The sequence below is a fragment of the Alligator sinensis genome, unplaced genomic scaffold (genome assembly GCF_000455745.1).
Source record: "Alligator sinensis unplaced genomic scaffold, ASM45574v1 scaffold481_1, whole genome shotgun sequence".
Classification (NCBI taxonomy): Eukaryota; Metazoa; Chordata; order Crocodylia; family Alligatoridae; genus Alligator; species Alligator sinensis.
The window spans coordinates 988,840-1,014,021 of NW_005842201.1; the positions used below are offsets into that span (position 1 = coordinate 988,840).

Here is a 25,182-nt window from a genome sequence, read left to right on the forward strand (position 1 = left end):
GAAGAAACTTGAGGCTTCTGGGGTATCCTGTGGATGGGTTTGTGACAGACAGTGCTTACACAGAATGGAGAAATGAGTGTGCTAGCGGTGAGGGCCAGATTCATTCACACTAGGCAGGCAGTTGTCTGAGTTCCAGTTCCAGTGCTGTGCCTTATCCAGAGCTGTTGAAAAATATTACATATATGATATGAAGGAATCCACACAAAATGAGGATACTAAAAAAAATCCCATAGAAATGCTTACAGCTTTCCAATTAAATAAAACCAAGCAAACAAAACAACTTAAACCATCTGATTTTTGGCCTTTTGTTTTGATATCTTTCACTGTTCATTTTTGTTGTTAAATCAGGATATTTGGAACAAACCAGAAACTTCCTATTCATTTAGACTTTCCATTGAAAAGTGTATTTTTTGTGAAAGAAAAAGGAAAAAGGTTCTTAAAAAAAAAAATAAAAAAAATCTAGGCTTTTATGACGCTCGGTGAAGGGGGCAAACGCTGAGATGTTATAAAAACTGAAACCTCCCAAGCAATGATTTCACTGCAAAAATGAATGAAGCAGGTCTTCTTCTGAGAAGCAATAAAGTTCCTGGTTTTTTTATAAATGAAAAAGCAAAACCAATTCTGAGACTGTTTCAACACACTTTTATTTTGTCAGGCAAATAATATTTTAGGTATCCAATTAAATAGCACTGTGTTAAACTACATTTTGTTCTTTCTTACATAAGATATAATGAACATTCACCGTAATGACAGCTTCATCATGCTAGGAGCTATACACATACCTATACTTCTTAAAACGTGTTTTCTTAATAAAACACGCATATCTACAGCACTGACAATTGCAAGGAGCACAATGTTAAGTCAGGGTTTCAGCGAACTTTACAAACTACACAAAATAAAAACAGCAACAAAAATTACACTGACAAAGAACTTGGGGAACTTTACATTTGGAGAAGTTAGGTCTAGAAGGTGTTTCTTTTTTTCTTTAAGGAATAGAATTATATACATTATTTAGTAATCCTCAAAATAGAAAGATATTAAATAACACAAAACAATATTACAGTCCTAAATATCTGTGTTACCTACAAGGAAGAGGAAGGGCAACTTTTAACGAATAAAAATTATATGTCTATTCTGTACATTTTAGGGCCAAATTCTCAGCAGGTGCAAATCATTGAAGCATCATAGAAGTTACACTGATTTATCCCAGTTGAGAATCTGATCCCTAGCTAATCTATAGGCGGAGGTCTGCTAAAGCATAAAAGTTTGGACTAGTACACAATAACAAAAGCTTATATATATATATATATGCTTATATTTTCATGCAGCAAAAAATGTTAGTTTAAGTGTAATCCCTTAAACAGTCATACCATAATAACTGGATATGAAGCAGCTTAAAAAATATTATTTTATGTCATAAGAAATTCAGAGAGGCTGATTTTTTTTTTTAACTGAATCCCATATTGCCAATATTCTGTTAGAAAATAACAGAACAGATGATTTTTGAGGCCCAATGGGGGCCTATTAAAATATTACTCTGTTCAACTATTCAAAGAAATAAATTGTACCCTTATATGCCCATTAATTGCCATGTTTCATCTGGAAGCAATTATGATGCTCACAAAAAAGACATTAACATTATACTAATTGTGCAAGTGAATGTGCCGGATAAACTAGGAAGAACAACTGCAGCATACAGAGTATATGCACTAATGTCAATCTAGGAGGTAGCTTTATACTGTGGAGCCCAAAGTAACTTTTTGGTTTGTAACGTAAGTGCTGATTCTTCAGGAGTCTCCCATGGTCAGATACAGAGACTTGCTGCACTGAAAGACACCTGGGGAAAAAAAAAAACCTGATTTTTTTTCATTTTTCATATTATTTTTATTTAATCTTTGTAGACTCTGCTCTGCCAGTTCTTGGGGCCTGAAGCAAATGGTGAATCTTCCCATTGGCTTCTATAGACTTTGTGTCAGGCCCACAGATACCAGTGTACACAGTTCATTAATACGCATTTAGGCCTTGATTCAGAAAATCCCTTAAGTGTCTGTTCACATGAGCAATCCCATCACTTTCAAGCAAAGCCAGAACCAGCAAACAGCACTAATTTTGCAGCTCAGTATGTGAGTGGTCCCATTGTTGTCAATGGGGCTTAGACTCATGTTTAAGTGATATGCTCAATCAGGGCCTATTTTCCCAGCTCTTCTTGCACTGAACAGCTAAAAAGTCAATATGCCTGATACCCCATGCATCAGCTTAAAATCAGTTTGAAACCACTGCACCCAAAATTCTGATTTCTATCACATTGGTGCCAATCTAAAGTAGATTTATTGCCCTCAGTACAGCTATTCCTGACTGAAACCAATGGAAGTAGGATCAGAATAATGCCCAAAGAGCTTTGGCTAGCAACCTTAAAAGCAATAAAGTTAAAATAACAATAAATAGATGCCTCATTTTTCAAAGCCTCATTTTATTTAAAATTTATTCATTTAAAATTATTATCCTCATCTCTAGGTTCAGAAGTTATTTTTATTCAATCCTCATATTTTTTTTTCTGAGCTGAATATATTATTTATTTCATTAGCTTATTTTGTTTAAAAATTATTGTAAAATAAAATATTGTCACCCAAAATTCGACATTCTAAGGTACCGTACACAATTGTTCTTTTCTTGAACTATGTTAGATGAGCTGCATCAGATCAATGACGAGAGAAACCGACAGATATTCACCATGTTTCTAACCATTTAGCATTGTATAGATCCCGAATTTCATTAGAGGTTTCCTGAAAAAATTGTTTTAAAAATGAAAATGTATATAAAAAATACCCTATATTTGGTAAAATATTGTTTTCATTTTCTTTTTTTCTCTCCTTCCTCTTTCCTTCCCTTTTCAATAACTTGATAGCAAAAGAGACAAGGGTTAAAAACAAGTTTAAAAGAAGAATGGAGGTAAAAAGAAAAACCAAAAGCTTTTGAAACCCAACACTTTTGTAAAGTATTTAAAAACATATCTGGTCTGGAAAACTTTGAAAATACCATTTAAAAAAAAACAAAACCCAAAATATTCTTGATTCCCCCCTCCCCATGTTTTTTAATCAGCTCTAATTTTAATCATTTGGGATACCTTAAATGAAATCACTGGATGGAGTTTTTGAGTGTACATTGTACAGTACATATTGTGGTCACTTGCAAGTGTTGGAAGGATAACATTTCAAAATTACCTAAGTGACTTAGATGTCTAACCAACATTCTCATGTTAGATTTGTACTGCTTGTAAAGCAGTATATTATTACTGGACATAATATATTATTTGAAGTCCATATGAGCATTAGGTATTTGTAAATTAAATCCCAGAAACTTTTTAATTTATTACAACTTATACTGTGAACTATACTCAGTGTTTCTTGAATAAAATATAAAAACAAGCACATTTTGCTTTTTGTCTTACTTTTTCCTTCATTTGACTTTCAGTATATTCCTGAATTAACCACTTCTTTACTGTACTTCAATTTTGCCAGCACCTTTGCTGCATGCATTCACACGACTTGTACAATGTGTAAAAGCACCCAGTATTGAACAGTAAACAATTAGAAACTCATATTTTCAAATGCGGTGCAAGGTGTTACCTTCATAACACTCTCACTGGAACATCTATCTTAACCCAAATTCTTTCTTTACCTTTCTGTTCGGCTCGGTTCCAGGGTTGCAAGTTAATGCATCAAGTTTTATTTTCTTTCCAAATGTATGTAAACGTCATGATGTGACCACTGATTCTGGGTTAAGATAAATATTCATATGTGCTGCTAATATGCACAAAGAAATGCTCTTAAACTTTATCTTTAGATGTAACATTGCACTGCATTTTATTGGGAGAAAGATCATTTTCTCAGGCTTGCTTTACTTGTTTTACTTTTTTATCACGTTGTTTCCTCAAAATACGCTCTCAGCAGACATAAAAAAAGCCCCCTACAGTGAAGACAAAGACATTTGATCCTCCAAAGCAAAAATTAAGATCCTGGTAACTGATTCCTTCTGTTCCTACTTTTCCTGCTATTGATAAGGGCCTTTAACTTGCCATAGTCCCCTTTCATCTTCTGGGATTCATCTCTCTGCTGCCCTTGCTGCCTACTGTCTTTGCAGTACTGGTTAATCATTTGCATTTCTGAGTGGCTGAAAGCTGCAACAAAGTCTTTTGGGTGGAACTGCAGGGCTCGTACAGAACTGGCCCATGTCCAGGGGGACCACTTATCAGTCATAAAGGCCACCATTTCTGAATCTAACACTTTCAAGTTGATCTTTGCCAAGGTTTGCTTGAAGCTGTTTTCTGTTGCGATGCAATGGTAAAGTCCTCGATCACTGTCCTGGACGGAGCGAATGAGAAGTCCCTGCTCAGTCGCAACGATCCTTTCATTAAGTTTGACCTAGAGGAACAAAACGCAAAATACACTTCCTAAAAAATGTGATGGAGCAGTGAATTATACAATAAGGCAAATGTAATATCCCCCAGTGATTCTCTTTTCTTTTTACTTCCAGGGACTGTCGTCTTTTAAGAGTTTGCCTAACATTTCTCTTTATCACAAGTCTCAAGAGTGACTGTCCACATTTGAGAAGATCAAGCTACAGGCCCAAACGTGGGCTCCTTTCAGGAGCCACATAAGACAGAAGTCTCCATTACTTCTACACAGGGGAGATGAGTAGAAGGAGACTTTCTCTGCCGTCGCTATAAATGTAGAAGGTCCCCTATGACATTTGAGAAAAAGAAAGTGCAGAGATTGAGAACGAGGGGCTGTCTTTCACTGTACTTTTCATGTCATTTCTGCATCTTGCTTGGGCTCTGGTACGGGAGGGGAATTTTGTACAGAATTATTTTCCTTGGGGGCTTTCCCACAGGACATGGGAAATCAAGAAAGAGCATTCTGTATTGAGTACTGTAGCAATTTAGAGAAATGTCACCAAAGACTAATACCTCATTGAATATCTGGTTTCAGACCTGTGATACTTGGAGAGGAATTTTCACCATGCTGTTATTATTAAGTGACTTGATAATTTGGTACTGCACTTTACATCATGCTTTACAAAAAGCTGCTATAAGTAAGTTTTTTCTTGTGAAATTTCCAACCCAGATTTTCAAGCAAAGGCTTGCAGAATTTAAAGAAGTTTGGCTAAGCTAAAATGAAACGAAACAAACTGAGTTTGATGTCCTCCCATCACTACAGCATATTCTATTTGTAGCATACTCTATCTTGTATTGTATATTGTAGCATTTTGCTTGAGCGAGAAGTGATGCATTAAGATTTAATCCTTTACAAAGTGCATCTGAGAAATGGTATGTTTTACTTTAAAAAAGTTTATAAATTCTCCTTCTCATTTCAAAGGATGGCCTGTCATGAGGGTAAGGCTTTCTATTATTTATAACTAACATCAGGCACCGTTTTGCTGACATCCTTATAACAGAAGGTCCTTTTTCATAGTGTATTAGATTTGAAATGGAAATATAGTTTTCCCTTTTCATATCATTTAAGGAAGGCATGCTCCCCATAAACAATTTTACTGAAATGTAAGAGCCCTGGAGAATGCAGTAAAGGAAAATATGATTCCAACCACTATGAAGAAAATGCTTGCCTCCATGTTTTTAGCTCAGATTAATATCTTGCTAATGAAAACTTTCATATCTCCCCCCCAAAAAATAAAAAAATAAAAAAAACCCATTTCTTCTGTACTTAGGTTTAGCTCCTGGATTTTAGTCAGCTTCTATTAAAAAGTCAGTAGGAGAGAGGTGCCTGTCTTATGACTCTAAAAAAACCTCAAGATAATTTATAATGAGAGCTGGCCTTCGCTATTCCAAAACACTAAGATATGTTCATGATACTTTACCAAACTACTTCATCATAATCAGAGGGTCTGAGCCTTTTGACTGAATGCAGTTTTCCTCGTATATCAATTGGTACTTCAACATTGCAATACTTACCTCTTTCCTTCTGTCATTGTCTTTCTGTAAAAGCCATTTAATGGAAGCCTGGGGGGATTTCGGGGTGCACTCAAGGAAGGTGGTGTTGTTTTTCACTCCATATTGAATTATTTCTGCTGCATTTCTGTACGCTAGAAAGCAAGATAAGGTAGATGAAGCCACTATAGGATGGATGCTTGATTCTTCCTTAAAAAGTAAATCTATTTGCAAAACAGACAACAAAGCCTGAAGCGCAACTCAGCTGAAGCACAGATGTTCAAGGATGCAAAGCCTGATGATGTCTATGAATCAGTAATTCAGGGCAAAGAGCATTATAAGAAAAGGAATGAAATTTGGAGAAGGCTGTGAGCACAGTCTGTTCTGAGAAATTAGGACATGTGCCTGTGCAGTATATATCAAATGCATCTGTATACATTTCTAAGGGTCAGGTCCTCCCCTGTTTGTACTCTATAATAGGAGATGACAGTTGATTTAGTGCTCCAAGACAGCAACAGAGCACGGCACCTTTCCAAGGGTTCCCAAACAAGGGTAAACTTATTTAGCAAGCCTCTTGCTGCTCCACAGCCACTGCTCTGCAGATGTGGCTAGGCTTCCAGCTGCAAACTGTATGTGTGCTTAAATGTGCTATCTCCTCTTAGACTTCTTTCACTCTTATCCACCAAAAGCAGTTACTTATCTAGCAAGAAAAGGCCTTTGCCCTAAACCTAAAATGCAATGATCAAATTAGAGAGCAACGAAAATGCCCACCTTTCTAAATACTCATGACTGATTTACAGCACTCCAGCAACACTTCAGCAGACCTTGAGCATGCCTGATCACCCAGACTTGTACTGTTTTATAGTCTTCAGACATGAATGATTGCTTGTTACAGTTAACAGGTGCTCAGACTTTTTTTTATTAATTTGCTCATATAATAATATTGGCCAAACCGTTATATTTTAACATTACCTTACATATAATATGCAATTTCTATTTTTGAGATAACCGTGGCCATGTTTACATATGTGCTTAACACCGAGCAGACTAATTTGCTGAGGAGTAAAGAGTAAAGCTGCCGAGTAAAGCGTACACATGCAACAATATTAGCCATAGTAAACTAATTAACACTGCCATAAGATAGTACTGTCTCCAACACTACTATTTTACAGTGGGGTAATTAATTGCAATTAAACTCACATGGAGACACTGACCTTAGGTATAAATTGCGCCTGGCCATCCCAGGCAGCAGGGGGACACATGGCTTTGCACTTCCAGCATTTTTGTGCCCCAGCCAGCTCCGCCGCTGCCCATGCTGCCAGTGAGAGCCCGGGGCTGACCCCCAGCACCTCTGGCCAGCCCAGGCTAAGCAGGGCAGGAGTGGTCTAGGTGTAAATTGCTCCACCCTGGCTCAAAATACTGCTGTTCTGGGCTCATGTGTAGATGCTCTACCCAGGAGTAGTTTACATCATCTCGAACTGCTCTGAAGCTTATTGTTTCAAATGAATTGCATGTGTAGATGTGCCCAGTAAGAGTTAAAAAATAGGGGAAAACCCTTTAAATTGAATCATAGATTAACTGTACATTATAGATATGTACCTGGCTTAGTCATATAATCATATATTCATGTGATCATGTCTGCTTCTGTCTTTTATGCTAATTTACCAAGTCATACCTAAAATTGGAGTCTAAATCATTGAGGAAAGAATGCATGACTTTTCATTTGTTCTGTGAAGTACACTTTGTCAAATACTTCAGAGGCTGTATTGACAACAACAGTTGGACCAAATCTATAGTTTGGAGAGATTTGAGGAAAGCTTTCAGACACAAAGTGACCTGAGGAAGACTCATTTTGTGTTTGAAAGCTTGTCTCCCTTCCAATGTACATTTGATCCAATAAAGAATATTACCAAAAATCCTTGGCTAAGAATAATATTGTAATTTTTAGGGAAAGAGTGCATTCAAAGGCTAATTACGCAAAGATCTGTATGTGTGCAGGCCACAACACTCATGTGCATCTCATTGCAGGAGTGGAGTCAAAGAGTTTTGATTACATATGCAATAGATCTTACAGAAATATCCCTCATGCAGTATGAGCATCTGTCTGTGTCTCTGTTTATCACCTGAAGACATACCTGGATCTAAAGGTTTTCAATAGTTCCCAATCCTGTGAAATAGAAATGTTTCTATCCTTTTCTCAAACATTTATCTGTAGATCTAATGCATATTACTATTACTTTTTAAATGTGCTTTATACGAGAGAGAAAAAAAAAACAGAACAAATGCTTTTACATAATGGTCCTAAGAGCTAACATTAATTTGACAATACTAAAAGCCTTTACAGATCATCTGCAAAGTGATTGTAGAAACCCATTTGTGCTTCATGCTCTGCTTCAAGAATAGCATTGTTTAAAAATGTTAATGCTTCACATGTTAAGAATGCTGAGGCATGGAACATAGCAGGCATGATGCCTTTGTTTAAAAGATTTGGTTTGTTATAAATTTGGATGAATTGCTAATATGTCTGACTCACATCTCTTTTGTCTCTTTTATGGCAATTCATTATTTTTTTTCACTGTGCTAATTTTCTATGAAGTGGCATAAATCCTGAATTATGTTTTGAGAGAGCCCAAATTATAGCTTATTTATTATTTTTAATACAGGATGGAAAATGGCTGAATCGACATCTTATATAAACCCTGCACCAAACTAACATTTACAGGAGCTGGCTGGAAAACATGAATTTTGTTTCATAAAAATTTTCAAGGTTTCAAAATGTGTTTGTTTTCCATCAGACTGAAGATAAAATGTGTTAATATTTTTTCAAGAAAATGTGGGAGATGCACATGAAATTAGCCAATAGCCCAAAGGGCACATCTCAGGTCAAATGCCTCTATTGTTTCATCCAGAGTATGGACCTGAACCTGGGTTCCTCACTACCCACACAAATGTCCCACTCATAATTATTAGCTATTCAAACAGCTCTTCCAAAAAATGCAGGGCATTTTTACTTGTGTTCTGGAATGCGGCACCAGGCATTTTAATTAATAAGCTGCACTAATTAAAAGCACCTGTACATCGTGTATCAGCCTCCCTGCGCTGAAACAATGGCATCAGGAAACTTGAACTAAAGCTCATCAAATATGTTTTATTTCATAGTGCCCCGTCAACATTTTTTCAGCGTGGGGACGCTGATATAGACGATGCGGAAGGCTGACAGAGGGCATCAATTTCCGTGCTCCAGCAGACACGATCAGTTGCGTCTGCTCTGACATGCTGGATTTCCAGCGCATCACAGCAGCCTTCCCACATGTCTGTAGGAGCCCTCTATCCTGTTCCAAGAGAACATCTCAAAGAAATTATCATTGAAAACAATAGGTTTCTGCCAACATTTTTGGTTTTGAGAAACTGGTATTTTCTGCCAGAAAAGAACTGAATAGATAAATTCCCAATCGGCTACACTACAAAATCCCTGGTACTAAGTGAAGTGTAGTTCAAAACAGCATTAAAATCAGGAGAAAATAGTTCTAATATAACCTGTCAATTTGTATGATTTCCAGAGAGCTGGTTTGTCACCATCCTTTTTCAGTCATACAGGGCAGGAAAAATTCGCAACCTGTTTGGATTGTGACCCTGGCTATGATGAGCGATAAGGGAATATTTGACTGATGTGGGATTGGAAGGAGCCTTGGCTTCCCTGTCTCACCTCATTGGTTAGATTAATACAGCAGGAAATAATATACTCCCCCCTCAGTACAGGTATGTAGATAAAGGGGGTTGTGCATTACAGGGGTGTCACAGTCATAGGGCCTCTTGGGACTATGCCTAGTGTGATGCAGATTATGCCCCACATATTGTACAGGACTGTATATAAAAACACTGACCTGCTCCAAATGTTCAGCATTACTAGTCTGAAGGTGAGGGCAGATGAGTTAGGTGGCTTTGGCATTCATGTGCGGGGACAAATAGGCCAGCCCATGACTAGCCTACATCTAAGCTCAGGTCAGTGTTGTTAGCTTCTTGTTTTCATAAACATTATAATCATTCATCCTATAAAGGCCCTTTTTATATCAAATGCTAGGAAATTCTGCTAAAAAAAGTTAAGACAAGCTTGAAAAATGACCGCTTCTGGGCTGCATTACCAGTAAATGACAGACGTGGTATGCAGGATGAGTCAAGTACTCTTTATAGTGTGTCTGTCTTTCAATTACAGTACCTTTCAGGTTAAATCCTCGGCACTGAGTCATAGGGTTTCCATGTCTCACATCCTGTCTCCGACTCCTCCTGAAATATTCAGGAAATACAGAATATAATCCAAGACAGCCACATACAGTAAATAAGCTTTTTACCAGATCAAATATCAGTAGCAGTTTTCATGAGTAGCTGTGAATATAGTTTACAGCTGGAAGACCACTAAGGTCCAGATCCTCTTCCCACCTCTATCAATGGAGTGTGAGACTGCCTTTTTTACCAAGCCCAAAATTGGGGTAGACAAGTTACAAGACAATGGCAGCAGTATTGGGGGAACAACAGGAACAGACCTGGGTGGTAAGCCTGACCATATTTACAAATAAAAAGAAAAACAAGTCTAAACATTTTGAACCTCATGTTATTAAGCACGATTGCAGTTGATTGGCATATTATCCATAATTGTTCAGTATGAAATAGATGATCTCATCAGGTCCCTTCCAGCCCTAATGTCTATGAAATCTATGAAATTTATGAAGTATCATGAACAATATCCTTCCAACAAATATTCATTACATGCAAAGTGGAACAAGTTCAATAGGAGAAAATGACCCTCCTTCCTCCTTCTCATCACCTGTCTGGTTGTTATAGACCTATTCTTGGAGGTGGAAAATAGGGATTCAAATCCCCTCAGGGAATTAAATCAGTGCTTCTCACATCCTTGATGGATACCCTAACCACTGAGGTACTGGATGAGCAGTGTGCTAGTAAATCAGAAACCTGACAAAAGTGCAATGGGAGAGCTTCCACTCCAGTGAGAGCAAGTAACCAGGCTACAATATACGGCTTACTCCTTTACAAGACAATATCCATTTCACTGAGCCTGGCTAGTTCTCTTGCTCTTGGCTCCATGTATGTCTCAATTCCAGGAGTTCAAGGGCCCAACTTCAAAAGAAGTGCTGGAGAAGCTTCTATATAATGTTTATCCTGCGGCCTGGTATTTAGAGCAGCGTGCTAGTAAATCAGAAACCTGCAACCACACAAGGAAATCAAGAAAGTTGCTTGGAGGCCCATTAGAATCAGTACTTCAGTAGAATGCCCTGGTTTCAACTACATTTAGTGTTTAGTACATGAAGATTGCAAACCTGAACTGTTATTCTCCATGGAAAAGTCACACATGCATTGTAAATATTCCAACCACTGAAGAGTAAAAGGCAATGCTATTATTTATTATAAGAAGGTCGGTGCAAAAATTCACTGCTAATAAACTCTCAGCCAGACAGATGTTGCTTGAATTTTTAACACTCATTTTTCAATTATGTGCTAATGACTAAATAGATTAGAAGCTCAATAGATCCCTGAGGCACCAGTTTTGCTGAGTGAAGGGTGGCTTACTCTAGAGAGAGTGCAAAGGGGATTTCATCAGCATTTCCACGTGGCAGGGACTGGCTCAATTAGTGTTCCATATATAGGCTTCAACAGGTGATCCAAGTGGTTACAGGTATCTGTGCAAAATATGTACAGGGCTTGCAATAAGAGGCAATACAGGCAGTGATGTAAGAAACTTGGGTTCTAGTCCTGACTGTTATTGAGTTGCTGTGTGACACTGGGCAAGTCACTTCTTTTTCCCATACTGTCTTTAGAAGGTGAGCTCTCTAGAACAGTCTCTTACAAGGTTTTTGCATAGTACTAGCTGGATAAGATTGCGCCCCTGCTGTGTTTACAAGACACAGCCCAATGTTGGGCTGTTTTCCCCAGTTTTGCGGTAAAAGTGAGTCTTGAAGCACAAAATATTTCATTTAGAATAAGACAAAACAAAATATCACTAATACAAGCAGAGGGAAGCAAAATGTTTGGGTGACTGAAAATTGGTAAATGTCATCGTCAATCCCATGGCTGTAGGACAACAGGGGTTGAGCTCATTGGGAGAGATAGCAATAATAATCAATCTAACCCTAGATAGTTCAGTTCTACAAAGTGCAGAGTGAGTGCATGCATGCCATTGATTTGACTGGGATATTAGAGCTTTCAACCCTTCTAATCAGCATTAATACTTATGTATTTAAAGGAAAATCCTGGAGCCAAATTCTGCTCTGAGATACAGCATCCAAGCAACTCCTCCTATCGAATGGATGTTGGGGGATCTTACTGTTATAATAAGTGTACTAGGAAGCCTTAGCTGATTTGTATTGTCTCATTATACCTCATGCTGTATAGATAAATATTGAAAGAGAACCTGATCCAAGTAACTTACAAACTTGTATTATTTAATGCCTCTTTATTTTCTTTTAAAAGAAACATTTTTCAAATGTGCTGACTTCAGTCTTTAGAATCAATTTTTATACTTTTATAAAAATAATATTTTATGATTATTATATGCTTTTCATATAGATATTAGAAAATATCTGGTTGCGTATCCCAATCAAGCATAATCTATTGTCCTCTCTGAGACGCTATGTACCTGCCCCAGTAACCTACTAAAGGGCATGCATCCTCATAATTCATTATTTGTCCAGAATGGAGAAGTGGCAACATATATTTGAGGTGGTAGTGTTTGTGTATGTGTTCAGGAAATAAGGACATGGGCAGGTGTTCTGAGGTTTTTCAGTGTATGGGATGAGGCACAGCAATAATCCATAGGGCAGAGATGTGGTTATACAAGAATTGAACAAATACTGTGTAGAAAGATCTACTGTCTAGACCTCGGGATTTGGCTCTGATTACTGATGTTTTCTCCACCATACTCTGTGTCTTTAGATAAAGAGACAACTCATTTCCCTAATATATGAAAACCAGATTTTTGCATAGTCTTTTAGGTGTTTATTTTGATCTGCCATATAAAATACATTACAAATAAAATGTCAGCACCACAGCAAATCCCAGTGGAGACAACGTGAATGTCCAGGATGGAAAAGGTAAAGAAATATACTATTTCACCATACAGTTATACTTTTCAGCTATGCAATGCAGGAGCTGGAAACTGAGGGGGGCAGCACCAGATTGGCCTGTTTCCACCCTCCTATACTTGCTTGATGCAAGAAAACTATATGGCCCAAGGATCCTAGGTAAGAGGCTGAATTTTGCAAACTGAAAGCAAACACAATGAAGTATCTGCAGCATGAATCTGGGGTAGAAGAGCTACAGCATAAAGCATCCTTTAATTGGTTAGGACTAGCTTGTATATTTAACTCCACCTAGGAGTAGCCTGTAGCTACTTCACTTCAACAGAAGCAGTTGTCTCCCACAACTCACAGGACAGTAATTAGTTTGCTGGTTCACTGGAGGATGGATCCAAGGCTCCATCTACTGTTCTCTCTTGGCTCCTTGTGTACAGGCACAGGGGGAAGTACTATATGCATGATCCTGAGTCTCTTCCTTTCAGCTGTGATGCAGGGAGATTGTATAGAGGAGCATGTGCTGTATTACCCAGCACGCGCTAGGCTAACACCTAGCTTGTGAACAAAAGGTTTAATGTGCCTGCGATAACACTCCACTCAATTTTTGTTAGCTATTCTTTAGACTTATTTGTGCAAGTTGTGAAATCCTAGTCATATGAAACCGTATTGAAGCCCTCTGCTATTAACTATTTCCCTGAGAAGTAAAAAAAAGTCTGCTTTTTTGTATAACAATTAAGGGCTGTGCTATTACCTCTGCTATAAACTAGGGGAAAATTGCCTGCCACATCTTCTTTAATAAACTCCACCTTGAAAATCCAAAGTTACCAGGTATTATGTGATAACCAACTTGGCCTTAACTGTTCTGTTTCCCTAAAAATGGTCCTGCTGAGTTAGGAACAACAAGGAAGAAAATGGTAAATGGTTTAATCTCTCAGATCCGCTCTCAGCTACTTACTGGGCAAAGTGGATACTGCTATGGCCACAGCAAACAACCATATTTAAACAAACGCAGCATTCAGTATGCTAGGTACCAACTTTTTTTTCCTTATAGCAGGTTTATCCTATCCATTAACTTTGTTGTGAATAGTTTACATCAGAAAAAGATTTAGAATTTTGTTAAAACCATAAATACAACTTTATTTAATAATACATAGGTTTAAATATTAAAAAAAATGTGATTGCTTTAGCAGATGCTTTGAGGCTATATACAATGCCAAGTACAACAGGTACTTAGAAATTATTTTTAAAGAAGCTAGCACTGAAAAGCATCCCCTTCCACTATCACATTACTTAGCCCTTGATGGAATAACAAGAGCAAAACCTCGCGCTCTCTTTGCAAATCTCATCAGATTATTTCATTTTTTTCTCACCTTTTCCCCGTTGGGTAGAACCTGGAGCAGGAATTGCCATCCCAGGCACAGTAAGGATCTCTGGCCAGGCAGCAGTCAGCGCAGGCTGTTCCATAGACATGGCAACGATGCAAGGATACCTGGGTGACCCCTTCATCTGAGCTCACGTATAACTGTTGCTGTAGAAGGAAATGGAAAGATTTATTTCCGTAGGGAGCTTAGAGGAGGAGTTTTGACCAGAACTCAGCTAAAAGACCCCAAAGCCCTTGAATTCATTTTGGAATTAACACAGTACCAAGAAGGGAAGCACTAATGGCTGCAAAGCCAAAATAAATAGAAATCTCTCAGGTTAATTTACCTATAATATTACCACCTTCCTGCTGGAAAACACTAAGTACACTATGGAGAATACTAATGCTCCTTTGAACATTGAGGCTCATTGTTCCATTCTGGGGAAACCAAATTGAGCTAACATTTCAGATTTAAAAGCCTTTGAACTAAGGAATTTCTCTGCATATAGTTTGTTAAAAAAATACTGTGCAAATCTTTTACTTGGATTTCTCTAGTGCATACTTTCCAGAAGCACAAAACTGCAGATTGCATTATGGCAATCAGGGCGAAATTTTCATACCTTTACTAACTTTGAACAGTACCATATGCTAAGCCAATGGGATCAATGAAGTCCATGATCCCACATATGAAGCAGTAATGAAAGAGTCTTAGACTCCACACCAAAATGACAGATTACACCCAGAAAAGAGATCAAGAATATTATTTATAGCTGAAATGAACCCTGAAATTAAACCCTGGTCTGGACTCAATAACTGTTTTTGGCCTTGTCTTACTTCTAGTGAAGTTGACCAATTTCACTAAGTTTAAGTTGATAAATAGTAACTAATGCTAATGAAAATAATAAACAGCAAAAAAGTACTTTGGTCCTAATGTAATGAAATTCAGTGGAGCTACCACATATTCCACCAGTTGGAGATTCTGCTGTTCCTATTTTGTCCTTAATCCTGTCTTCACTTATTAACTGTTAAGTGAGAGTTTTATTTTTCTTTACCTTTTTAGAAGAAATCTTCATTGTTGTTATGGGAGCATTATTCTGAAAGACAAAATTCCAGATCTCATTTGTATGCCCTCCTTTTGATACATATAGTCACAGCGCTCTGACTTTCTCAGTTCAGCTCTTTCTAAATAAACAGGGTCATCCCCCCATTTCCCCCCCCCCCCCCGATGTCATTCACACTTAATTATTTTTTGCCACAGGTCAACAAATATGATATATATCCAGGGTTTGACTCGGTAAGTATATTGGCTGCATGAACTTGTAGACTTGACTCTGTCATATTTCAGCATATATACTAACAAATTCTTGCACACTAGTAGCTGACTTGCATTTAAGAGCTGTCTCGCTATTACTGACAACCAGTATGCACTTTCAAACCATCATTCTCACATTCTTTGAAGATGATAGCATGCAGAAATCACTTTATAGCTCATATGTAATTAGTGCATGATCAGGAGAAGAACATGTCATATTTCTTCTACCCTGTGTCTACAGTGAATAGACTTTGGTTACCGTCCAGCACACGGTTTGTAGATTATCAAGAAGAAACTTCAACATTAAAAATGAAGTGTTGTGGTACAAATTATTTTTTTGTTTTTACTCAGATGATACTTCAAGTCATGGTAGGACATTTTTAGTCTTTTATCTGTGTCTGACTGAATGTCAAAGAATAACCATAGGAGTTACTGTACCCGTTGCCTTACGCTAATGAAACAATCCATTATTCTTATCAAAATTTATTATATCAGTGATAGCAATAATACTGACCATCATAACTTTGGAGATTGACCATTTTCTACAGCAATCATAAGAAAAATGCTTTTACAGTATACTATCAGACTGGAATAGCAAAGGGGACACAATTTGGTTACAATTTGGCAGAGCATTGACAGAGTTTAGGACAGGGATTGGAGTGCTGTGGCACTTCGGGACTGAGGTGCTCAGGAGCTGAAATGCTGCTTTCCCATTCAAATTTCATATTGTGGGCACATCTCCCCAAGATGCTTTACTGCACAGTAGACTAGTCTACTGCACAGGAAAGCATCACCTGCATGTAATTGCATGCGGAAGCTACTAAGCAGTAAATGAGACTAGTGCATGGTTTTCTGCTACCTTTAAATACAGGTAGTAGATTAACTGTGCATTAGTTACTGTGCAGTACTGCTCATGTAGACACTGACCAGGAGCAAATTTGCTCCTAGTCAGCCACAGCACCTTGGAGCCACAAGGGACGGGGGAGTTCTCTGTGCCTGGTCCTGACACTGCTCAGCTCCTGGCTAGGAGCTCCTAGCTAGGAGCTCTCTGTGCCTGGCTAGGAGCAAATTTGCCAGCTAGGAGCTGGCTAGGAGCTAATCAGCACTGGGATGGGGTCACTCTCTATGCCCCTGGCCTGGCACTGTGTGGCTCCTGGTTCCCCACAGGAGCCAGGAGCCATGCAGCACCAGGACTGGGGAGCTCTCTGCTTCTCTGCTCAGCTGGGGGCTCCCCATCAGCTGTCCTGCTTGTGTGGCAGCTGCTATGAGCCCCCAGCAAGGGTTTTCCGCCCAGTAAGGGGCTGGCTGGGAGCTGTCCCAGCCCAGCCATGGGCTCACCAGCAGTTGCCCCACAAGCAGGACAGCTCCCATCTAGCTTCCTGCTGTGTGGGGAAGCCCTGCCCCACTGGGAGCTCACTGGCTGCTGCGCCAAAGTGGGACAGTTCCCAGCCAACCATTCGCTTGGCAAGGATTGCAGATATTACATTGCAGCAATAACACATGTAGAGGCTGGGATTCTACAGGCACCCTGTAGGATTTATTTGAAATCTTTACTATTCGTAAGTCTGTGTTATCTTTCTCTCTAAGTTTGAGGGTCATCAGGGTGAACCCCAACTCAACCCTTGTTGCAGAGGTAAAGACCTTAAGGGCCCAAACTAGAATTCTGTGTCATTAGAACACTATGCAAGGGACTGAGAGTTAGTATTTTTGACAAATACTACCCATGAGAGCTTCTTATTTATACCACAGTTCTCCCTTCTTCAAAGAATACTTCCAGTGAAAGGTTTAATGAACTCTTGTATACATATATATTTTAAATAGCTTCGGTATTCACCTCAAACTTAAGAGGAACATGCATGCTCACAAGGAACACAGCCTGGTGCATGGAAGGACTGTACAATATGGTTGGGACATATTGCTGGGGATAATAGAACAGCATCTGTGCGGGATAACAGGCAACACTCCTTGCACTGCTTGCTCAAGGAACTATCACTGCTGTTGTCCAAACATAGAGCAGCATAGTGCCTGCTCTCTTTCCTGTGCCTCGAAAGAAGAGGCTGAAAAGAAGGGCCAGGACCTTCCTAATGTCACAGCTGCCATTCTGCCACCCCCAAAGACAGCAGGCTGGAGGACCTCTTTGTGCTGCAGGCTGAGCTTCCTTTGCAATGATATAGCTAAACACTGGTCCCTATTCAGGATTTCAGCTCAGTATCAGTAATTGCCTTGAATCTATACAATAAATAGCAGTCTACTCAGAGAATTTCAAGGACCTTTTTATCAGCAGGGTGAACAATTCTTTGAAGTACTAATGTGCAGCTATGTGCTAAGTGTGCTTGACAGTGCCTGAATAATTATTTTAAAAATACATTTTTCCTGAATTGTTTATACTTCATGTCACCTTAGGGTGATTTAAGTGTGAAGCTCTCTAACTCCTGTGACATCTGGCATTGAGAAATTGGATGTAAGTATAAAAAATCCTAATTTGCTTCAATCTGTAGTCAGAAATCAGAAAGCTTAGCAGAAAATCAAAGAAATAAAAAAATCTCTGATTCCAGCTTCAAACAGGGCTTAGAACAGGGATTGGAGCAGTTTCAATATGATAAAAGCCTACACCTGGCAGTCATGATAACTGACCTCTTAAAATGTGATGATTTAAATCCTTTGAGCCAGGATGACAACAAAAATGTGATTCAAATGCAACTGAACGAAGATTTAAGTCTACTATGGCCCATAGTACATAACGCATCACCTACCCTTTACTTAGAGGGCATCGTGCTCAAATGCATTTGATCATTTATCAAGTGCTACCTCCCTTGCCAAAGTCTTTAAATCAAGGTGTGAACATATATGGTGGAAGAGTGGAAAGCAAGGGAATCTAACCTGAAAAACTTCCAGTTCTTCTAAAATTAGTTCTCCACTTGCTGAGAAGTTGGTGGGAAGGACGACAACTTTCTGCACAGTGCCCTGGTCTGAAAAAGAGAGAGCAAAAGAACAGGTGAATTTTTAGCATCTAAGACAAATATTAAAGAAGAAAACTATATTGGACAGAAAGGTCAAATGATTTTCATAGATCCATAGTATATAAGGCCAGATCTAGCATGGCCTGTATAACGCACGGTATGGAATTTTATCCTGTTGTTTCTATAAGGAGTCCAGTAACTTATGTGTATGCTTTTACATAACATCTAGTAATTAGGGCTGTGCAAGGCTTCGGACCCTGCTTCGGATCTGGAGAAGCTTTGGACGCTACGGCAGGCCTGGCTGCTAAGCTACTATGTTACCAGTTACCAACCAATTGTGATTCACTCAGGGACTAGCTCAATACACAGTTGCTAGCTAATATAACCAGTTAATTAGCAACAATTAACACCTAAAAAACCAGAGACAGACTAAGGAGAGGAAATAATCGATACAGACAATCAAGTGCCCATGGCATGAGTTTTGTCTGTCAGCAGCTAGGGGTGCAGGGCCCCAGAACCCCGCTGCACCGACCTCCTCAACTGCTGGCAGGCATTGTGGCCTCAGCAGGGGCCACTATCCCTGCAGCTTCCACCCTGCTGCACCTTAACACACCCAGGGTCACGCATGTCACGAGTTTTGCTTGTCTGCAGCTTGAGGTGCAGTTCCCCCCAAGCCCCCACACTTATCTTCTTGAAACCTGGCAGGTTTTGTGGCCTGAGCAGGGGCCACCACCCTTGCAGTTTTCAGCCCGCTGTGCCTTAACACACACAGGGTCATCTATGTCATGAGTTTTGCCTGTCAGCAGTTTGAGGTGCAGTTTCCCCCAAACTCCTGCACTGATATTCTTGAAACTTGGCAGGCTTTGTGGCCTCACCAGGGGCTACCACCCCTTCAGTTTTCACCCCCCTGTTGTGTAATATATACACGTGACATGAGTTTTGCTTTCAAGAATTTGGGGTAGAGTTCCTCCCAAACCCCTATACTGATCTTGAAACTTGGCAAGCTTCATGCTCTTAGCAGAAGCTACCTTCCCTGAAAGTTTCATCAAAATCAGACAAAAAACAATAAAGTTAAAGATATTCCATTGATTCCCCATTATATTCTATGGCTGGATCTCCGAGGCGGCTCTGAAGCTTCAGAGCCACTTCGGCCGGATCGAAGCAAAACCTGGTCTGGAGCTCTGAATCAGATTGCTGGCATCTGCAGTGGCTGGATCCAAAGCCGGATCAAATTGCTGCCTACTTGCACAGGCCTACTAGTAACAACAACTTTCTTACTTGATTCCCATAAAAATCATAGCAGATATATAATCAGGTTGCATTTTCCCCCAATATTTTTCAGCCTTCATTTATACAGAGTCTATCAACTATCTATTGCATGACATCCATGTACCACAAGACCATGTGATACCTTAAGGCTCATGAAAGAATCTAGTTTTTCCCTAGTTGTTCAGTGAAGGTCTAAATGGAGGATGAGAAATGAAGACCAGTCATTTTTTAAGCCAACTGATTAATAGTTTGGGTAGTTTAAAGATTAGTTCAGGGATGGAAGTTCCTGTGTAATGGGAAGCATAGAAAATAAAATACAGTGCAACACAGTGGATGAATCTACATGTTCACTAATAGGATGGTGCGAAGCTTCAGGTGGTGATTCGATTCTGGGGGGATTTGGCCTTATACGGTGGCCGAATCTCTGAATCCGAGTTGAATCAGGGGACCAATTTAAAGGTTCAAATCAATTCAAAGCTCTCGAAATCTTTGGAAAAGATTAAAAGAGCTTTGCTGATGTGGGCAGTCTCCAGTGGCTGCAGTCCCACTGCCTAGCACTACATGGGGGGCTCTGCCACGAGCCCCCCGCCCCCCCTGCACCCCCAGTTCCTGCACGGGTGCCCCTCCTGGGCCAGCTCTGGCCATTTAAGAAAAAAAATAACTGAGAAAAGCCCCGGGGACTCACCATTCCTTCAAAGGCCTCGGGGCTTTGGGGGCTCATGCAGAGCCCCCCACGTGGTGCAAGGCAGTGGGGGGCAGCAGGGATCGCACCCCACTGGCAGGAGCAGTGAATCCTGGGGCTTTTTTTCTTAAAGGGCCAGAGCTGGCCATGTTGGGCACCCATGAAGAGGCTGTGGGAGCAAGGGCCGGGGGGCAGTGAGAGGCAACAGGGATTGCCCCTGCCCGGCAGCACCCAGTGAGCTAGGGATTTTTTTTACTTTTTTTTTACAAGTGCCGGGAGCTGGGAGACGGGTGGAGGATGGCCCTGGCCTGGCTGATTCAGCGATTTGGAGATTCAGCAGGTGCCAAATCTCCAAATCAGATTCGGCTGAATCGAATAAGGACAGTGATTCAAATCACCAAATTGAATCACTGTCCTCCGAATCGGCCGAATCCAAAGCAAATACTAGCCATTTCACACAGGCCTATTCACTAATTCACCGTATTTATTGCACGTTAAGTTTAGTACTTGGATAACCAAGTACTAAATCAATGCAGAGTAACGGGCACTACTGCACAGTAGTGCAGATGCATGGGTTCTTACAGATGCTAACTGTGCGGTAGTCTAACATGACTGGGCATTAACGTATTAGTATGGGTTTGCCTGACACAATACTGCACAGTGTTATTATGCTACTGCAGCATTAGCATCTTGTGTAGATGCACCCAGAATATATCAAGAATAGGTGGGAAGTACTGTACTCTAAAAGGTCTTAGAGTAAGATAAAATTATTGTACTTGGTATGATAGAAAAGGCTAAGTCAGAGGAGAGGCAGAGAGGATGCTATGGGAATGGAAAGGAGGTCAGGTCAAGATGATATTGTGTGCTAGCTTTCTGCTGCTCCTCCAGTGGCTCTTTAGACACTTTGCAGTAGCTTTGGATGAAGAAAGGGGCTTGGCAGCAAGGACTGGGAATCAAAGTGGTTATAGTTACATTTTGATCTCTATTGGCCCAGAGAAATACAACCACAGAATATGCATTCTCGTTTGCTGTGTCGAGAATGATTTTGAATCGTTCAGTCACTAAATGCTAGAATTACAGTGCCTGTGTGTAATATCTGTGAATTTTTAACTTCAAGGAGCTTCACATCTGGAAATCTATGATGCTGACAGGGGAAAGCAAAAAGTAGGAGTTTTCTGATTTTATTTTCAAGGTCAGTGACTAAATTCTACAGTTGGGGCTAGACGGCAAGTTATTTACTGTAAATAATTTAAATCCTTATTTTTTCTTGAGAGTAAAGAGATAGGTAGCCATGCTTTGACTTCAGAAGTAAAGGATTACAGCTGAGATATTCATGTAGGTTAACTGTAACACATATCTCAACCACACTGTTTTTTTTTTTTACTTTAAAATAAAAGAAATTGAAAGCAGACAAAAATATAAAATTTATATAGGTATCAACTGTACATGCTCAGCAAATAGTAGCCTTGCATTTTTCATGAGGATTTGTTCTATGGATAACATTTATCCTTATTATTCATTGACATGATAAATCCATTCCTTCTGAAGAAATGTTATTGAAGCTAAATCCTATGACAGCATGCCTGTGGTCCAGACCTGCCAAGATCAGGAAAGCTGTGAGGAGCTGAAAAAGATTTATTAGTTTCCAGGGCCTACAAAAGTGCTGAACTGATTACTACAGAATATCCCTCTATGCTTCCTGGGAGAAGAATGTGGGTACGTGGAGTAACGGAGTAGGGGTATAATGCACAAAGAAGAATTTCTAATAAAGCAAATCAAATGCTCACAAATAGGCACCACTTATAGTCAGCTTGCCTCTACTTGCTTTCCTTCCTTGTATGTTCTCCCAGTTTTAAACCACATTGCATGATGTCCATGGCAGGCACTTCTAAAGGGATAGAGTTTCAACCTGCCATGATTTTTGCAGTAAAAAATCTCAACTTCTTGTAAATATTATATCAAAGTCCTTTGAACCTCACTTACAGAATGTAAAGTATTCCCATGTACAGCTGATAGAGGGTGCAGTGTCACAACAGTTATGTTGTCTCAGTATAGCATCAAGAAAATCGTCCCAGTCTCACTTCAGGCCTGCTCCAACAGCTGTTTCTGGTCAACTCCGCTATAAATGAATATGCAATTAATCCAGACAGAGGAATCAAAGGCCACATAGCTCCCTAGCATGCTGCTGGCTACAGAGATGTGCATTAACCCCATTAGTCCAATGAGCTATCTAGTCTTGGTTGTCTTTCAGCCTGCTTAGCAACCTGAATATGCATCTGAGTCATGGAGCTGTAAGCCTATTTGAGCTATGTAGTAATGCACATTTACTGGTAGTAGGTCAGCAGTGCACAAACTGACATTGGGCTGAAATCAGAACTCATAGCAGAAACATTTTCCAACATCAGCAATTTCTGCTCTGGGTGCACAAGTGCCATCATCGTTTCCAAATAGGTTACCCCCATCTGAAAAAATGGGTTCCTGTCTCATTAGCAGTTATAATGCCTTGAGAAAATGCAAGCAATTAAAGGAGTGTATTTACTGCTGTATTTATTTCTTTTTTATTGAAAAATATTTTAACATTACAGGCCAGATTCTTGTCTCCGGATACATAGCTTTCCATTGGGGAATCCCCTTTGGGTTACCATGTTTACTAGTCCTGGTGTATTCTCAGGGTATATTTATGCAGGATGAAGTATAATAATGAAAGACAGTTCATTAAAAAACGCTTTATAGATTCATAGACACTAGGGCTGGAAGAGACCTCAGAAGATCATCAAGTCCAACCCCCTGCCCTAGGGGCAGGAAGTCAGCAGGGATCATAGGATCCCAGCAAGATAAACATCCAAATGGTTCTTGAAGGCATTCAAAGTAGGCGCTTGAACCACCTCCAGCGGCAATCTATTCCAAACCTTGGGGGCTGGGACAGTAAAGAAGTTCTTCCTTATGCCCAGACTGAAACGGTCATGGAGGAATTAGTGACCTTTCGACCTTGTCATCCCTTGGGGGGCTCTGGTGAACAGGTGTTCCCCCAGATCCTGGTGAGCACCCCTGATAAACTTATAGGTGGCCACCAGATCGCCCCCGAGCCTGCGCTTTTCCAGGCTGAAGATTCCCATGGCTCTCTGCCTCTCATCATAAGGTCTGTTTTCCTGACCTCTGATCATGCGTGTGGCTCTCCTCTGCACTCTCTCCAGCTTCTTCACATCCTTTTTGAATTGTGGAGCCCAAAATTGGATGCAGTACTCCAGTTGTGGCCTCATCAAGGCCGAGTACAACAGGAGAATGAAATCCTGGGATTTACTTGAGAAGCATGGATGCAGGTCAGCTTTTTCCTCGTTTTACTAGCCACAGCATCACATTGATGGCTTTTGTTTATCTTGTGATCAATCGTGACCCCCAAGTTCCTTTTGTCCATAGTGCTAACCAGCATAGCACTGCTGAGCCTATAAGCATGCTGTAGGTTTTTCCTCCCAAGGTGGAAAACCTTGCATTTTTCAGTGTTAAACACCATCAGGTTCTCGTCCGCCCATTTCCTGAACCTCTCAAGGTCAGCCTGGATCACCCTCCTGCTCTCAGGTGTGGACACTTTAACCCAGAGTTTGGTGTCATTGGCAAACCTGGCCAGTCCACTTCTGACACCAATGTCCACATCATTAATGAAGATGTTAAATAATATAGGCCCAAGGACAGAGCCTTGAGGGACCCCACTGGTCATAGTGCATCACAAAGATTGACTTCCATCAACCACCACCTTCTGGGTCCAACCATGGAGCCAATTTCCCAGCCAGAGGATCATGGTGAGGCTGAGGTCACAGTTGGCCAGTTTTGCCAAGTATCACGAGATACCAGGTCAAAGGCTTTTTTAAAGTCAAGATATATGACATCAATCTCTTTTCCCTTGTTCAGGTGATAGGTCACCTGGTCATAAAAGGAAATGAGATTGGTCAAGCCGGACCTACCCGCAACAAACATGTGCTGGCTATCTCTCAGGATGTTGCTATCAGCCAGTCTGTTAAGGATGGCCTCTTTGATAATCTTTTCCAAGACCTTTCCCGGAATAGAAGTCAGGCTGATGGGCCTGTAGTTTGCCGGATCTACTTTCCTCCCCTTCTTGAAGATAGGCACCACATTGGCCTTCTTCCAATCTTCAGGCATTTCACCAGAGCACCAGGAGCTCTCGAAGATCTGTGCAGGGGCTGGGCTATGATGCTCGCCAGCTCCTTGAGTACCCTGGGGTGTAGATTGTCAGGGCCGGCTGACTTAAAGGTGTCTAGCTTCTCAAGATTTTCATTCATGAGGTCAGCATTGATGAAGGGTAAGGAATATCCCTCACCCAGGCCTCCCTGTCCCATAGTGGTCAGCGGGGTCTCATGGGACTGGTGAAAAACTGATGCAAAGTACCCATCTAGCAAGTTTGCTTTTTCCTGGGTGTCAGTTGTCCTATCTGGTTTAGCAGGGGTCCAATGTTGCCCTTGCTTTTCCTCCAGCTCCCCACATATCTAAAAAAGGACTTTTTATTGTCCTTGATACTTGTAGCTAGCTGGAGCTCCTTTGCAGCCTTGGCTATCCT

The 25,182-nt window shown here is 40.2% G+C and overlaps 1 protein-coding gene across 1 annotated transcript in view; it reads right to left on the minus strand.

Moving 5' to 3' along the window:
• Positions 1-631: 631 nt before the first annotated feature.
• Positions 632-25,182, minus strand: part of SEMA3C (semaphorin 3C) — a 182,707-nt gene continuing 158,156 nt past the window's right edge. The window contains exons 14-19 of the mRNA XM_006026627.3: positions 18,582-18,670; positions 15,442-15,483; positions 14,400-14,557; positions 10,161-10,228; positions 5,969-6,099; positions 632-4,421 (exon numbers count right to left, since the gene is read on the minus strand). Coding sequence (XP_006026689.1) covers positions 4,008-4,421; positions 5,969-6,099; positions 10,161-10,228; positions 14,400-14,557; positions 15,442-15,483; positions 18,582-18,670 — 902 coding nt within the window. The 3' untranslated portion in view covers positions 632-4,007. The remainder of the gene's footprint in view (positions 4,422-5,968; positions 6,100-10,160; positions 10,229-14,399; positions 14,558-15,441; positions 15,484-18,581; positions 18,671-25,182) is intronic.